General features: G+C 43.6%; 2 protein-coding genes across 3 annotated transcripts in view; one reads left to right on the top strand and one right to left on the bottom strand.

Moving 5' to 3' along the window:
• hp1bp3 (heterochromatin protein 1, binding protein 3) overlaps positions 1–17100 on the bottom strand; it is a 54013-nt gene that overhangs the window by 20226 nt on the left and 16687 nt on the right. The gene's annotated exons all lie outside the window — the stretch shown is intronic.
• Positions 674–15801, top strand: znf831 (zinc finger protein 831). Of its 2 annotated transcripts, XM_037532308.1 has the most exons (5): positions 674–780; positions 1171–1328; positions 4826–9603; positions 12730–12896; positions 14172–15801. In XM_037532308.1, the coding sequence occupies exons 3-5, from the start codon at positions 4872–4874 to the stop codon at positions 14958–14960; spliced, it is 5688 nt and encodes a 1895-aa protein (XP_037388205.1). In that variant the 5' UTR covers positions 674–780; positions 1171–1328; positions 4826–4871; the 3' UTR covers positions 14961–15801. The 2 variants fall into 2 exon arrangements, with proteins under 2 accessions (XP_037388205.1, XP_017572047.1); XM_017716558.2 differs by having other exon boundaries at positions 765–1328.

The following is a 17100-nucleotide window of genomic DNA, read 5'->3' as shown; positions in this document are numbered from 1 at the left end:
CTGAAAGGACGTGTAGCTGATCAAGAAGAACCTCACTGAGAAAACTGAATAAACGACAGCATAGACAGAAGAACACGTGCAAATCAAACAGTCAAGCTGCTGGTGACCCTCAGAACAGCGGCCTGGCCACCCCAGAGCCCAGACCTAAAAAAAAACCAACCAACTTCTAAGACCGAACTTTGGAGGTTAGGAGATATCCTTGCAGAATTCTTTGAAAAACTGAAAGCAAGTCTCAGAAAAGGAAAAACGCTGTAAAGAGGACACATTAAACACTGGAAAATGCATTATATTTATTTGCTGAGGTGTAATTTCCTTGAAATTATGTTGTGAATAACTTGAGTGGCTGATTTAAAGTCACTGGTCTGAAAGCAGAGGACATTCGCTTTCTATTGCTACTTTCTTTGTGTTTCACTTGGTAGATTTATAGCCATCCTATATGGTTGAGGATGAAACTTTAGGCTTTATATGGAAGGCTGACTGTTGGACACTTGTTTGCCTTGGAATCATTCACGGTTATATTTCTGACACATGAAAAATAGAACAACAAAAAGGCAGAAAGAAAAAAAAGAGAAGAAAATACACCCGCGCATGTTCTACACCCACACGCGGCTACACTTCTCCTCTCTTTTGTGTGTGTGTGTGTGAGTGTGTGGGAGTGTGGGTGTGTGAATGACTGAGGGAGTAAGATAGAGCCAGTGCCAGAAGTCAGGTACTGACTGACTACCAGTGCCGAGTGAGGCTGCTAGCGGATGTGTGCGTGTGTGAACTGTTCAGTTTGAGGTAAGTCTGCATGTGAGCGCCCTTCCTCTTTTGAACGTGGATTTTCTTGTCACTTTCGGTTCTTTATTCTCTCCGTCCACCCCCTCTCCATCCCTGCCCATCTGCTGTCTCACAGTGACCGTCAGCCTGTTCCACTCGGTCCTCCTTTGCTTCTGCATCTCTTTGCATGATCTTTTTAGCCTGAGCAGCTTGGCTTCAAAGTCTAGTCACTGTCCATGCCTTCTGTTCTTTCTCTCTCTCTCTCTCTCTCTTTGTTTCTCTCTCTCTCTCCCTCCCTGTCTCTCTCCCCCTGCATTTGACTTTGTGTTATCGCCGTCATCCACTCCCATTTGCATGAATGACGTTTTGTATTTCCTTCATCACTGGCGCAAACGGCTGAAACAAAACCAGAAGAGGAACAGGGCCTCGGGCAGAGAAGAGCGGCGCCCTCGTATTATGGTCCCTAAGCGTCCACTTGCTTCTCCTAGGCCGGTCCACGGATTCCCTCAGCACGTGGATATAAGCAGGCAACTTTCTGCTGGAGCAGCTTCTCCAACAAGTGCATTCTGGTGAGTAACCTGCAGTTGTCTTTGTGCGCTTTGCTCTCAGACCCTTAGTCACATTGAGTTCTTGTTGTGAGCTCTGGCGATAGGGAAGTCCTGCACAAGCAGGGGTGGTTTAAAGGAAGAGAGACCGTGTTCAAGAGAGAAACATGGTGAGGCTGGAAGTTGCTCTGAGTTGCTTTTTGGTTGTTGTCTAAGGCAGAACGCATTCATTGAACATTCATCGCCTCACAGTGGGGGTAAGAATCAAGACAAATGCCCTGTGAACTAAGCAATGCACTACAAGTAATATTTAGAATTATTTCATATTCCTCATCCTTAGTTCTCTAAACACATAGATTTATTTAGTGATGTTAAATGAAAGAAGCTATTTGAGCCTTTATACTTTCATTTTTTAAGTACTGTAGCAGACGATCAGCCTGTCATTTAAAGATGCTCTCATGTTTTGACTGGGTCACAGAGACCCGGGCAAACAGAGATGTAAGATTTAAACTGAAATCCCATCAAGAACTTAATAGACATGTAGCTTGAGAGGCTCAAGTGAGTTTATGGAGTGGCTGGAATGGAAAAAAACGAATAGACAGATCATTTTATTTAGAAGCGGAGACCTAATCACTCGGTGTCCCTGTCATGTAGGCAGAACTATGGACAGAAGTATAAGGCTAAAAAGGCTTCTCAGTAAATTTGTTACTGGATTTTAAGGAAAGCTTAGTAGGCGGCGTACCAGAGATGATCACAAGTCACTTGCAAGTCGTTGGGCTGTGAGTTAAAGTCAAGTCTCAAATCCCTGGGGTGTGAGCCCTGCTGAAAAAACTTAAAAAAAAAAAAAGTTTCTGTTGGTTCCGAGGCGACACGGTGGTCGATTCCCCGGCTGGGCGACCGGGGTCCTCTCTGTGTGCAGTTTGCATGTTCTCCCCGTGTCTTTGTGGGTTTCCTCCGGGTTCTCCGGTTTCCTCCCACAGTCCGAAGACATGCAGTCAGGCCAAGTGGACATGTTACATTGCCCCTAGGTCTGAGTGTGTGTGTGATTGTGTATGTATATATGTATATGTCTTTCTGCCCTGCGATGGGCTGGCAACCTGTCTGGGGTGTATCCTGCCTTCCGCCCAATGACCGCTGGGATAGGCTCCAGCATCCCCCCGTGACGCTGAGGTGAGGTAACAGTCAGATAAGTGGAGTAATATGGCAGGGAAATGAGGTAACAGTCGAATAAGTGGGGTAATATGGCAGATAAGTGGGGTAATATGGTATGTAAGTGAGGTAACAGTCAGATAAGTGGGGTAATATGGCAGATAAGTGGGGTAATATGGTAGGTAAGTGAGGTAACAGTCAGATAAGTGGGGTAATATGGTAGGTAAGTGAGGTAACAGCCAGATAAGTGGGGTAATATGGCAGATAAGTGAGGTAATATGGCAGGGAAATGAACTAACAGTTGAATAAGTGGGGTAATATGGCAGATAAGTGGGGTAATATGGCAGATAAGTGGGGTAATATGGCAGGTAAGTGAGGTAATATGGCAGGGAAATGAGGTAACAGTTGAATAAGTGGGGTAATATGGCAGATAAGTGGGGTAATATGGCAGGTAATGAGGTAATATGGCAGGGAAATGAGGTAACAGTCGAATAAGTGGGGTAATATGGCAGATAAGTGGGGTAATATGGCAGGTAATGAGGTAATATGGCAGGGAAATGAGGTAACAGTCGAATAAGTGGGGTAATATGGCAGATAAGTGGGGTAATATGGTAAGTAAGTGAGGTAACAGTCAGATAAGTGGGGTAATATGGTAGGTAAGTGAGGTAACAGTCAGATAAGTGGGGTAATATGGCATGGAAATGAAGTAACAGTTGAATAAGTGGGGTAATATGGCAGATAAGTGGGGTAATATGGCAGATACGTGAGGTAACAGTCAGATAGGTGGGGTAATATGGCAGGTAGGTGGTTTAATATGGCAGATAAGTGAGGTAATATGGCAGGGAAATGAGGTAACAGTCAAATAAGTGGGGTAATATGGCAGATAAGTGGGGTAATATGGCAGATAAGTAAGATGCTAGAACAAACACTGGTTTGAGACGGCAGTTCCAGAGGATGCAGAAACAATTGTGCACAATTCCACACCAGTCATGTCACCAAACGCACTAGCTTCATTTACAGCTAACGTCAGCCCAGCAGCTCAGAAGCTGAGCCCAAGTCTCAATGAACATGAAGCAGTGAGAGGATCCCGGGTGTCTAGTTGAAACAAACAGGGGACACGTAAATTCTGAATATCTGTAGTGATATTTCAAGGTCAATTTTTTGCATATTTTGAATAAACAGTGGCAAGCTCGGATTACAGCACAATGTTAATTAAAGATCAAATAAAAACATAGGCGTTCTTTGGCCCACGGATTTGTTTAGAATTTTTAATGTGGCCCTTGTAGTGGTTGAGTTTGACACCCCTGCTTTATATGCTGCATATCCTGCATGTAGTGCCTCGTTCTGTCTTTCAGACCAACGTTTTTTCTGTAATGAAAGAACGGCGTGACTGTGTATGACCCCAGCAAAACTAAAGGTTTTATTCCTTTATCGCATTAAGGTCGGCCGTTAATCCGTTCCACAATTCTTAGCCTCGAGCCTAAATCCAGCTGTGAGGCAGAAAAGGGCAAATCCAAGTCGAGAGTGAGTCAACATGTCAACGTTTTCCCTAAGCTATTTATTCTATTTCCTTTTTGTGTGTTTTTTTCCTGATGGTTTATTTGTCCAATGTGTTTTAAAGTAACATGTAGCCAATATATATATTTTTCTATTTTACTATTCAGGTTAAATATTCAGTAGTTGCTTGTTTAATTATATGCAGCATGTTATAAATGTCCTTAATCAGTCCCAGTGATTTATTTATAGCATTAAACCTTGTATCTGTACTGCCTGGAGAAACACCTCTTTGGCTGTAATAAAGTGAAAGTTAACCTTGTTGAACAAATAATACAAACGCTTGCACAATGTGGTGCATTTGGAAAAATGAGCTAGTTCTAGTTTAAAGAGGACCCCAGCACTCTTCTTGGTGTCAAGATGAGTCACAGCTATACTGCATTGCTTTTGATTACATCTCTGTATGTTTCTGCAGTATGCAAATAGCAAGGATGTGTTTACTGCAAACGAGAGATTCTCGTTAGCCCCTCAGGTCAGGCCTCTTCCTGACTTGTAGCGTCGATGCACTTTTCACATTCACAAGTTTCTGGTTTCCTGCCGCTGTGCAAAACATCACAGTTAAACTGGCAAACTGCACTTATCCTTACTAGATCACCCTGTATGATAAGCCTTTTCTGTCCATGCTGAAGCCCTGCATGACAAAAAGAAAACGCTCTTTGCTTTCTGCATTGTACTCCTTGATTCCTTATAAGATGCAAACAATATATTATTTGGAAGCTGGTTTCAGTAAATTACTTGCATTCCTTTTCGTATGGGGGGAGGAATTCTTTGATCCAGCAGAGCAGAGGCCTAATGCAAACTGTGTTTCCTTGTTGCAGGTAATTAGAAAGCTCGGTCTCCTAACATCACGAGGGCGCTGTTACCATGGCAACTGGCAAGCAAGGCTTTGTGAGAGCTGCCGAGCCTCAGCATTCGGTCTCCATGCAGAGGGAGAAAGAGATGCGTGTGCAGGCCCCACTGACAGCCATGTACATCCAAGCCATGCCTGGCCTGCCAACATACTCTCAGACTCAGCCAACAGCCATACAGGATGCAGCGGTCATCCCTCTGCCCGTGCCGATGATGCGTGCCAACCAGACTCTGCCCATTCTGACGCTGCACATAGCACACAGCGGAGCGACTGTCCAGCAGCAGAGGCCTGAAACTCCAGCATCATCACCCAGACCCAAATCTGCAGGAAAACATGTGTGCCCACACTGTGGACGGGATTGCCTGAAACCCAGCGTGCTGGAGAAGCACCTACGCTGCCACACCGGGGAGAGGCCTTATCCGTGCACCACCTGTGGCATCTCCTTCAAGACACAAAGCAACCTCTACAAGCACAAACGGACCCAAGCCCACGCTCGTCTCTCCAGCGAATCAGGGAAAGGTGACTTCAGCAGCCAAGAGAGCACCGAGAGCTTAAAAGACACTTGCTCCAGTTCCTCCCTGGAATTACAAAGTGAAGACTCAGGTGACATAAACAAGAGCGACAGTGTTCTACCTGTTGTAACAACAACAACCACATTCAGCTCAGTTCAGGTTACTTTAACAGAAGAGAAGACAGCATCTGACACAGAGTGGGCTTTATGTAAAGCTGCAGTGGTTGGACTCATTGCTTCACCATCACATGGACAGCAGGAGATCCTGAACTCTGGAGGCAAGAGGGTGCAGTTGGCATCTGAAGCCAAAAATGAGGCCACTTCCACACAGACAATAAGTCCAGCTGGGGATGGACATGCTCCACTGACTCCAAATCGCACCCCTCTTCAGCGGCAGGAGGCCCTCGATTCCAAGTTGTCCCAAGGCAAGTCTCAAAGCCATGACAGCACAGATTCAGGCTTTAGTGAAAGCAGTGAACAGCCCTTGACTTCCAGCCATGGAGACACTCTGCATGATCCCAGCATGGAATCTTTGCCTGAGTCTAGCATGGAACTGCAGGAACCTGGAAACTCCAAGAAACTATCCGATGTGGCTACTGATGACGCCAAAACCAATGTGTCCGTTCAAAAGAAACAAAAGCTAGAGGAGCACATCTTGAAGCTGATATCTGAAAACAGTGTGCTGGTGGACGACAAACACCTGGTTAATGTGCGTCCGAGGAAGACGGTGCTGTCAAAACAAGGCAGCATCGATCTTCCGATGCCTTACACATACAAAGACTCATTCCATTTTGAGATGAGAAGCAACAAGCACCAAGTCTCCGGTTTGCAAACGCAAGATCGGAGAGGTAGGACTATGTACAGCTCTGTGCCTACACAGCACTCCACAAGCTTGGAGCATGCACCGTTAACACGGAGCAGCTCTTTGCCATTTAGCGTGGGCATACAGAACAGTGATAGAACAGCTTCGTCTTTTCAAGGAGACAGTGTTCCCCTGAGCAGGAGGTGTAGCGCAGGGAATATCTACCCATTCAAGTCAGTAGATCAACATGCACCCAGCCATCGTTCACTGGTCAGACAGGTAGCGGTGGACTGCCTATCTGTAGCAGAAGGATCTTCAGTGGAGAGAGGGAGTCACGGTAGCCTCAGCTCAGACGGAGACTGCGGCGACGCTTCAACAGAGTCAGGGGGCAAAAGATACCGTAGGAAGAAAGCACAGAAATTTGCCTATAACAAATGGTACATGTACGGAGGTGGGACATTCAAAAAGCTCTACAACACAGAGAAAGACAGCCTCTTGAAGAGTAGAAAGGCTACACTTAGCCTGGAGCAAACAGAAAGCCAGGGGATTCAAATAAGCCAACAGAGAGAGAGCAATTCATCTGCATCTGTAAGTTTTACTTCCTGCCCAGCTGTGTCTCTGACCCCTACTGTTAATGTACTCACGGCACAGACATCCAGTCAGGTTATTTCTTCATATGTACTCCTGCAAAGTCCTTTGACAAATCAAACTGGCCTACTGCAGCATGGTTTGGACAAGCAGACTAATGTTCCAAGCTGCAACTTGAACACTGAGACAAGTTTCATGAAAGGCACAGAGGAAAAAAGCAAAGGACCAGAAGCTCAACTTTCAAGTCCTATTCCTTCAGAGAGGAAAAAACAGAAAACAGAAAACGATCTTTCCATCATGATGGAAAATGCGGCTTCACTTATGCGGCAGCAAGGTGTATTGACTTCTGGAAGCAGACAGGCAAATGCCACCCTACCGGACGTAATCAATCAGTCACTACAGTCAGTATGTGGTGATGCTTTTCAAACATCCAGCATAACTACACTGGAACAGGACAACAGGTTAAATCTTCACAGACAAGGCAGTTTCTGCAGACCATCTTCTTCAAATCAGACACAGTTCCTTTACAAGAGGCACAGCTCTCCTCTTTTTGCGGCCAGTGCGAGCGGGACATCTGGGTCTCCTTCTGCCTCTTCTAGCGTCTCCTCTGTTTCTCAAGCCAAAACCAGCTTTCTTCCCAAGTACCAGCTGAAGATACCGTGTTCTACAGATGGAGGGTCAGATTCTGGTGTTTGCAGTCGTCCTTCACTGAATCAGCCCTCACCCAGCCAGGCTCCTAGGTTAAGCCATCAATCTGCCCAGCAGTGTGATTCACCTACACTTCAGTGTCAGTTATCCTCAACAGTGATGTCCTCTGCACAGGAACAGCAAGCTACTTTGTCTACAGCAGCCACAACAAAGGCAAAGTACACAGCCATCCCATCTGGTGCATGTATAGGGCAGAATGCTAATAAAGCACAGACACTATCTCAGCCTAGTATCTACACATCAACTTCAGTCACTTCGGGTACACCAACGCTGGTTTCGCTTATTCCAGAGAACAAACACGTTAACATGCCAACGCAACATCAGGGCTCTGCATACATGATCAACAGCAAGTCAGGACCTTCAATATCATCAGTTCTGAGTCAGCCTCTTCAGACTTTCACAGCCTTGGGGCAAAATCAATCTGTCATGGTTCACAGCATGGACTCATCACTGAATCACACATCTACATCTACACAACCCATACAGATTTATACAGCAACTACAGGGTCTGTAATACAAAACAATCCTGCTACATCTGCAGTAATCTCAAGACAACCACCAGGACCTCCACTGGACACACATGCCCCAGCATGTCAGAGCTCAACAGATGGCATCCCACTGGGGTTGAGCCACACTGCCTTCCAGGGAGCCCAGTTTGAGGGCAAGATGTTATTGGTGAATGACTCAAAGGCCTTGGCTCAGGACACATTTTATGTGCGAACAGCAGACCTTCAGATAGTCATGCAACTCATTTCAGATGAGCAGTTAGCTCTGATAGAGCCACAGATTGAAAAACAGGACTTTTTGAAGCTGGAAGGGAGTCAATCTTTTGTCAGCAAGGAGCCAGAAACTTCTCAGACAGACACAATTCCAGGTGTTTCGCAGGGAATGCATAAACAATGTCCTGGTGACACAGGAACTAAAGTGTGTGTGGCACGTAGGAATGTAAACCAGAACACGCTCACCAAAACTCCAGACGTAACACCGATTTCAGTTGGATCAACAGACACAAATGAGGGAAAGAGTTCAAAAAACGTTTATGATTCGCCGCCTCAAAATATTTATTTAACCGATTTTTGCCCTAAAGGGGTTATTTCAAGTTCAGCCTCAGGTTCAAAGACAGAGCACCATATCTCAGCACCGCTGGACACCAGCGCAAACGCATCAGCACAACAGCACAACTTGATAAGTGCAGCACGTGAGGACGCCGATCTTCCGAAAGATATTAAGTCTGCTGCGTGTCCCATCACCCTTGGATTGTGTCTTGAACAAAGGCCTGGTGAGAGCCTGAGTGAGCTTCTTTCATCTCACAATCTCCCCTCTGAACAGCCTAGCAACTCTTCTGTGCACGACCGGGTCTCGACACACCTCTCAGCACCCACGATGGATCAAAGTTGTGGAGCAAAGTGGAGCAAAGACACTGCAAGTCAAGGAACAAGTGACACATCGATGACAAATCTCAACAAGCCTGAAACACCTGCAGAGAGAAGACCTGTGTTGGTACAGGAGAAAGTTTCAGACACATCCAAAATAATAGACTCAGATCCTCAGCCTCTACTAAAGACTCCCGAACAGCACAGTCCTCCTCATCTTATATTGGGTACAGATGGAGAGATAATGCAAACAAAAGCAGAAGCATCATGTGTCTCTCAGGCACTCCTACCCCCACTGGCCTCCACCTCAACAACTGTGTCAAGCCAAGAAGAGTTGCTCTATGTAGTTCAGCCAAGCCAAACCAAATCATGTCAATTAGCATGCACCTCTTCTGCTACTGCGAGACAAATGAGCTCAGGAAGTGTGCTAGCCCACACGGTATGCCAGTACAAACCTCTAAATCAGAGAGCTGTGTGCAGCAAAGACAGCTCCAAACTGAAGCACGAAGTACCGGGAAGCAAAACTTGCACTCCTCGCCAAGCATCCATACAATATTCATCCCAACAGCACGGCTCCATCCTGGGAGCAGAAGTCACTCGGTGTAACAGCGAGGATGTCAAGGCATTGACGCCCAGCACTGCTCTTATAACAAGTTCTCATTTCAAGCCAGATACGCCAGTTTCTGGGAGTACTCCAGAGGAAAGTATCGAACGTGGAAAGACTCCTGGTGGTTTGGACCCTGTTAATCAGGATTCATTCACAGGTAAGCTCTGAAAGAGTCCAACTACAGAGCTCTTTTGTCCAAGCAATGTAGAATGTTCATTACATGGAGCTCATTTTAGGGAACCATAGAGAGCATGCAAGGCTAAAAACACTATTTATCAGGAATGCTGAACAAAATACAAGAAACAAAAAACGTATTATGGTTAACACAAGCTATGGAAGCACCTCGAGGCACAGCAGGTGACCAGCCACGTAACAAAATTCTAACTAGTTTTGAAGAAGATTTGACTGATTTTTCTAAATTAAGTTATTCAGAGTGTGTTGATGATAAATGGTGCACTGTGGAGAATAATTACAGAGGTAGTAGGAACCCGGGGCCACAATGTCTACAGCATATATATAATATTTGACCACTGAATCAACACATATCTTTTTATATGTAATTCTAATGGTAAAACTAAATTTTTTTGTGGGGTGTTTTGGCATATTAAAAAAATACATTTTAGGGTAAAAGCTTGTCTCATTTTTTACAATAACTTTCAGTCCACAGACGTCTGGTTCCCATCAACAGCACTGTAAACAATTCCTCCTTGTTAAGCCTCTTGAGATCGGGACATTTCATTACTTCTCATTTAATAATTTTATTATATAGATATTTTGAAAAGTCAATTCCGTTCCTCTTTATGTAACTTACAAGGGCAATGTAAAAATGCTTAGAAATTTACTGCTTTATGCTGTTTTTTGGCAAACGTAAGAAGAATCTAGTCACCAAATGTAAAATGCGCATAACTGCACATGTCCACAAGGTGGAGACAGCTGATAATAATTTCGCGAGCACGCTCTCAGGTACACAACAAGTACTCAACAATGTTCTCTCTATGATGATGAATATCATGCAACACAGAAAAACAGAACATATATCCTGATGCAAATCCCAAGGGGAATTGAATTCTAAATGAATTCGTTTAGATTTTACAGTGTTCCAAAAAAACATGTATTTCCACTTTTTGGATTTTATGTTTTGTTCTCATAAAAACAAAAGTCTTTAGGCTTCTATAAGCTCTCAGGTCAAAAAAAAAAAGAATAAGCATCTGCAGGTAAGCAGTCAAAGGTAACTTGTACATAATGTACATTTATTGCATAACTGTTCTGCTCCTGTAACATAAAGGAATTTCACTTTCCACTGCTTTTTTTGGCCTGTCATACAGCTCATAGGCTTTCTGACAAGGCTGTTGACACTTTAAACTTTCATCAGCAGATTGCTCAAATATATTACCCCAAAAAGATTTATACCGGATTACATTGTGCAGTTGCGTAACCACTTGCAATATCTGCGGAACCTTCCAGAAATCTTTAGGCACGCCACACTGATTTTGTATAACTTCATTAGCGTTTTCAGTGGGGTAACAAATCAAAGTCGACAAATGAAGGACTTGTACAGTTTTGGTGTTATCGCCAAAGGGAGAAAATATCAATGAACTAGTTGTGAAACCATCAGGAAAGTGCAAGAATGCTGAAAAGCATGACTTGCCCAGGGGACCACTTTCTATAGCATTGGCTGGATATAATAAACATGCCAGAGTTTTTGGTACAACTTAAATCTTTTCTTATTTCCGACCTTAATTTTTGCCCATTTCAATAAAGTCCTACCTTCTCCTTCACACAGGAGAATCTGCCAGGTTTCAATTGTAGGATAAAAACATTGTTCGTTATTATTTTATTAACTAGAATATTTCAGTATGAACGTTCTTTCCCATACAATAAAAACCCAGGCTTCAGACCTCGGTTCATCTACATGCCACAGCGTGGAAGCACGCAGAGCTGGAAATATGTGAAATTCACCTCTAGTGATGAGCATTCCAGAATATTTGAAAGATACAATAGAGATATCAAAACAGCCTCTCTTAAACTCCAGGCGAATCATTTAGTTCACCGGTTTTCCAACATATTTGGCCAAGTGTACAGATTCTGAGTGTCAATGACCTTTTGCTGCATCCTCACAATGACCTGGCTTTTTCCTGACCTGGCTCATTCACAGTCATTCAATATCAGCACCTTGTTTTGGAGAAAAACATTTAATCCTTTTAAGTCCTGATAGTGGGACAGTGTGAATTGTGCCCTGTGGCACTCCGAAGAGACTCCCTTTCAATAGGTCACAGGCCACACAAATTAGTCACAGTAACGAATACGGGAAAGGTCAGAGGTCCATCAGAAGGGCTCAAAATAAACTAAATGTCTCGCTTTGCTGATAAGCCTGCTCAGTAAAAGCATTCTTCACTCCGTGTCAAAGATCTGAACATGCATATGAGAAGGACTTTGACAGCGTAAAAGCAAGTGGTGACCTCTGTAGGCTCCTCCAAACTGGTGACGAGCAGCCTTATTTTCACAGCGGTCACATTGTACTTAACACTTGATTGATCAGGGAGTGGACGGAGGCCCCAGGAAGATGGTCCCCCCAGGATCATGTGGAGCACAGACCCTGGGGTCAGGGGGATTTTGCGCCTGTCTCCATTCCAGACGACTTGACATACGATCCGAAATCCAAACGCAGCCTCCTCTCAGAGCAACGCTGCACAGAGGCATGCGCAAGAGTTCAGCCAAACCAAACACGCCCTGGAGGATTTGACCAATTGTTTTTCATCAAGACAATTATTTCTATATGTGCTGCATCATAATACAGCATAGTGTCACTATGAAGCTGTCACTATGTTTTTTCCCTAATTTGTCTTGTCTTTTTTCCTTGCAACCATATGTTCCAGTAGAACGAACAGCTTGAAAACTACTTTGAATCTTCGTTTAAGCAATATTAAGGTAAACAAAGGTGTGTCCATCCATGCTGTTGTCAAACAGTCACATTATTTCTGAACATCTACTACTGAACAGCCAGCTACAGCTGTGCACTAGGTTTTCCTCTCCGAGGCAGGACATGTTTAAAAACACCTCATCTTAATCGGCAAGCTAATTATACCTCTGCATGTCTCAGCTCTAGCCAGGTGAAAGAATTCCAATACCTGGAATTCAATCTTTGGAGGCTGCATACAGTCAAATACCCTGGGGAGCCTGTGGGACAAGCCGAGACCCGGTTTCAGCTACAGAGCTCTGCGAGAAGGGGAAGGCTTCTCAGCCCTCCAAAACAACTGGTATTCATTTATTGTTCTCCCCTCAGGGCCTCGGGTGGGTGGTACCCTCCAAAGCTCACAGCTCCAGAGGGAGGCTGGGACAGGGAGCCGGGGGTGGGTCCCCCAGGAACCTGAGAATGGAGGAGGAGAAGGGGAGATGGTGGGCAACAATTGTATGGAACTGGAGGACCATGCCAAAGAGGTGAAAAGAGAGGTGAGTCAAAGGAGAGAGGAGGCGGGGGCGGTGGGGGGTGGGGGACCAGACAGGTGTGATTAAAGCTTTTTCTTCCAACAGTGTTCTTCCGATTTATCCCTCTGAATGTTCTTAAAAACATGACTGAGGTGTCCTTGAGCAAGACACCTAACCCCCAGCTGCTCCCCGGGGCGCCGTGGATAGGGCTGCCCACTGCTCTGGGCAAGTGTGCTCACTGCCCCCTAGTGTGTGTGTATTCACTAGTGTGTATGTGGTGTTTCACTGCACAGATGGGTTAAATGTGGAGGTGGAATTTCCCCGTTTGTGGGATTAAAGAAGTATCACTTAACTACACAGTGCTCAAAGATCACCCTTTAGTTATTTACTTTTCAGTCAAAATAATCATTAAGTATTGTTATTCAGTTTTCAGAGGAGATATAAGGCAAGCTTTCAAAAACTGGACACCTAAGTGCAAGAACTGCAGACCACCAAATCTATCAGCATCAGATAAACGGTACTTAACTTCAGAAGAAAATCTCGCTCCACTCCTGCTTCAGATCTGGTAAAATCCACAGGTCCTCGAGGCCATGGATCTGAAAGGATGTGCAGCTGTCAAAGGCACTACTGAGAAAAAGTCATAGACAGAAGGAAGAAAAATTGCTAATCAAACAAAGGAGGTCTCACAACAATGGAGGTGTGGAAAAGTATCCCTGCAGATTTCTTTGAGGAATTGAAACCAGGTCCCCTGAAATAACTGGAAGCTGTAATAGGAGAAAAGAGTGGACACAGTTAACAGTGAACAAGCTGATAGATTTAATTGTTAAGTATGTCTTGTATATCGCTTCTGTCGGAAGACAACTTCACACCTCCATTTTTGTCTTCTTTGTTTTTCACTTTTTCACCTAATATGAAAATACCTGTTACTCTTTACATTGTGTATAAATTTCATGATGAATGGACCGAAAGAATCAGCCCAAAATGACTTGGAAAAATGTCTGGTTCCATTGACTTGCATTAAAAGTAAAGCATGTTTTTTCCTTCTCCTGTAAAGTTACCATTTTGGAGATACAAGGTTTTTGCGATATGTACTTAAAGGCCATTTTGAGAACAATTTAAACAAATGAAGAGTGGTCTAGACCTGCAAACATGTCAATTCACTATTAGAATTATTGGAATTCTAGGGATATTAAAGCCTAAATAATTAAAGAAAAATTCATGGAAAAGTTCATTTCACCTTCAGTTATTCAATGACTTTCCTCAGCCAGTAACTTAATATAATGTCTCTATTCCAACCAGGAGGCAACAGATCTTCCCGAAGGCTACCGGACAGCAGCAAAACCACATCCACACCTTTCCCAGCCTGTGACTAATGCCTGTCACAACACATCATCACCAGCACAGCTTGACACGTCTACCACTTCAGACAGTGCTACATCAGCTTTCTGTGGAGCAACCAGCCTTTCACACGACTCTCTACCGCTCAATCAAAGGAAGTGCTCTCATCCTGACAGCTCACGGCAGCTTCTACAGAGCAGCTGTGTAAAAGGAACTCCAAAACTAAGTGGCCAAAGCAAAGCAAAAGAGGCGGAAAGAGTTCCTCTTGGATGTCAAGAGAGGCTTACGACGTTATCCGCTGGGCAAAGTGATGCGAAACATCTTCACCCAACATGTGGACACCTCTTGGCTCATCCTCTCTTGGTGAACGCCATCCAGAAGGAGGTCCAAAAAGATACACAGATGAAGACCTCGGCATCCCAACAGAGTCATTCACAAGAGCAGAGGCCAATGTCAGAACACAAACCATATGGTACAACTGAATTTAACGTGCCGAATGAACCCAGCATATCATTATCGTCTGATTCCAATCGAACAATAAATACCACCCCGATCCACACCAGTCCCCCATGTCCGAAACGAACTACTACCAATGCAACGCACACTAATCCAATATGTGCATCCTCCGCACTTCATAATCCCACAGAGCCTAATGCACCACAGTGCCATTTGGGTGGCAGCTACGTCGAGGAAGAGGAGAGTTCAAGTAGCAGTGATGATGAGGGAAAACTAGTCATTGAACTTGAGTAAAAACATACACAGATGCCGATGCCTATAAAACTTCATGCTTTGCTAATGTGCCTTTGACTGTACTTCTGTTGTTCACTCATAAACGTTCGTATAATTAGTATCCGAAAGTCCTCACGCTAACGCTCACTTACAAATGCACCTGCGCAATGAATCATGCCGTGCTGTGCACCTTAAGGTGCTTCACCCACAGAGCACCTGGGTGGATGTGGTGTACAGCAGCCACATAGGAATGCACTAACCTCCAGTGTGATTAAGACTTGCTCAACCACAGACAACAGGAAATAAATGCACGAAACATTCCCACAGCCACTGGGGTTCCACAGGGATCAATCATCGGTACATTAAGGGTTGCAGGAATGTGAAGATTCAGCAGACAGGCACCTTCAGCAGACAAGCAGTGAGACGGAAAACACATTTACTTATCACTTGTGGACTCTGCTGTCATCTGCATTGTTTTAAAGGCTGCGGTTAAACACCGATCGGGTATAAATAAACGTCTGGAAAATGTGTACGCTAATAATTCGATCGGCATAGATTCATTCTTTCACAAGGCTTTCAAAGTAATTTGGTATCAAATGTTGAAAAGACGTCTGTTGCTGATTAAAGTATACTGTTCCCTCTCTATACTTTGAGGATTTTTCAGTTAAACTAACAAAGAAAATTTATTCCAAGGCACTTCCTCATTATTCTGACATTTCCTTGATTCACATCTTGATTAGTTCACTGAACATCTGCAAAAATAAGGGACAAGAACATAAGAACGGGCTCCTTTTTAAAGATAAGACTGTCAGTAGCAATGCAGAAATGAACAAAACACAATAAATGGGCGGTACTGCACAAATGTCTTGCGTATTGTAAGGGTCATTTTACAGAAACATCCATTTTTGTGTCCCTAGCATTTACAGATATATTACACTTAAAAACATGTTAGGGTGAAAATTTATTTATATTTTAAAATTAAACAATACATTATTTTAACAATTCCACCTTCTTCAGCCTCAATTTAGCAATATTGGTTTTTAATGAATTATATAGAACTCCAAGCACCACAGAAGAGCTCGTCCTCACAGTCATGTGTGAAAGCTGAGGCCGTATTTTAACGAGACAAAAAAACAAGTTTTCCTGCAATTTTAACTGCAATAATCAAAGTAACAAAAAACTCTTATTTTGAAATAAAAGTCACACCGATGACATCACTCGACTCCCTTCGACCTGTTTTCTGAGGATCTATGAAGAAAAGCTCATGGTGAGTCCACTGTGTCTCTCAGTTCTCAGAGATCTTCTCATTCAGCTCATGACCTCATATGAAGCTTCTAGCTGACGTCACTGGTGTGACCGACTTTCTTCTGAGAAAACTGTGAAAAAATAGAATCCAAATGGATTAAATTCCATATTTTAGTGGACGTTCCCTGATGGACAGCGTGTGGTTTGATGTTCTGTAAAATGCATTGATCATTAAAAACGTCTCTGGTGTTTCCTTTATTATGTGGAACACCGATGACGATCAGTAACACCAGTGACTCCTATGGAGAGGCAGAAAAGTGAACGTTTCTGTAGAACCTCCCAAAAGCCAGTTATCTGAGCAGTAAGTGTTTGCTAAAAAAAAAGACAACATTAGAATAAATACAAATAAACAACACAGAGATTTTGTGTGCTTGTTTACTTAACAATTTCCAAACCTTTCCTTGAGGAAGCCCAGCGTTTACACCTACCACGCAATGCTCAGGGTGCTTTTACTCCTACCCGGCTTACTGCAGACTAATTGAAGGTTTTCTTTGATTAGGTTAATTCATTAGGTATGAACAGTCTCCTCAGACTTGGGAACTTTGTATCTCCATTTTTTAACACAACTTGAAATGCCAGCTGACATTTACACTGTGTTCAAATTTCATGACAAATGGACCAACAAAAATGAGCCAAAATGACTTGTAATAATATCTTGTTACGTTAACTTACATTGAAAGTAAAAACAAATAAAAAAAGCTTTTTCCTTCTCCTATAAAGTTACGGTTTTTGGAGATATGAGGCTTTGTTCGGACAGTGATGATTGACACTCGTTACTTGTTAAAAGTGTAAACCTGCTACAGAGAACATGTTTAAATATGCCATTTTTCTAACAATCTTAATGCTCAATTTCTAT

Source organism: Pygocentrus nattereri, chromosome 21 (genome assembly GCF_015220715.1).
Source record: "Pygocentrus nattereri isolate fPygNat1 chromosome 21, fPygNat1.pri, whole genome shotgun sequence".
NCBI classification, from domain to species: Eukaryota; Metazoa; Chordata; class Actinopteri; order Characiformes; family Serrasalmidae; genus Pygocentrus; species Pygocentrus nattereri.
This window is presented reverse-complemented; position numbering and strand designations above follow the sequence as displayed.

Coding starts and splice junctions, on each gene's coding strand:
- znf831 (XM_037532308.1), top strand. CDS start 4,872: ATGGCAACTGGCAAGCAAGGCTTTGTGAGAGCTGCCGAGCCTCAGCAT. Junction 9,604..12,729: donor TAATCAGGATTCATTCACAG/GTAAGCTCTGAA, acceptor TTCTCCCCTCAG/GGCCTCGGGTGGGTGGTACC. Junction 12,897..14,171: donor CCAAAGAGGTGAAAAGAGAG/GTGAGTCAAAGG, acceptor TATTCCAACCAG/GAGGCAACAGATCTTCCCGA.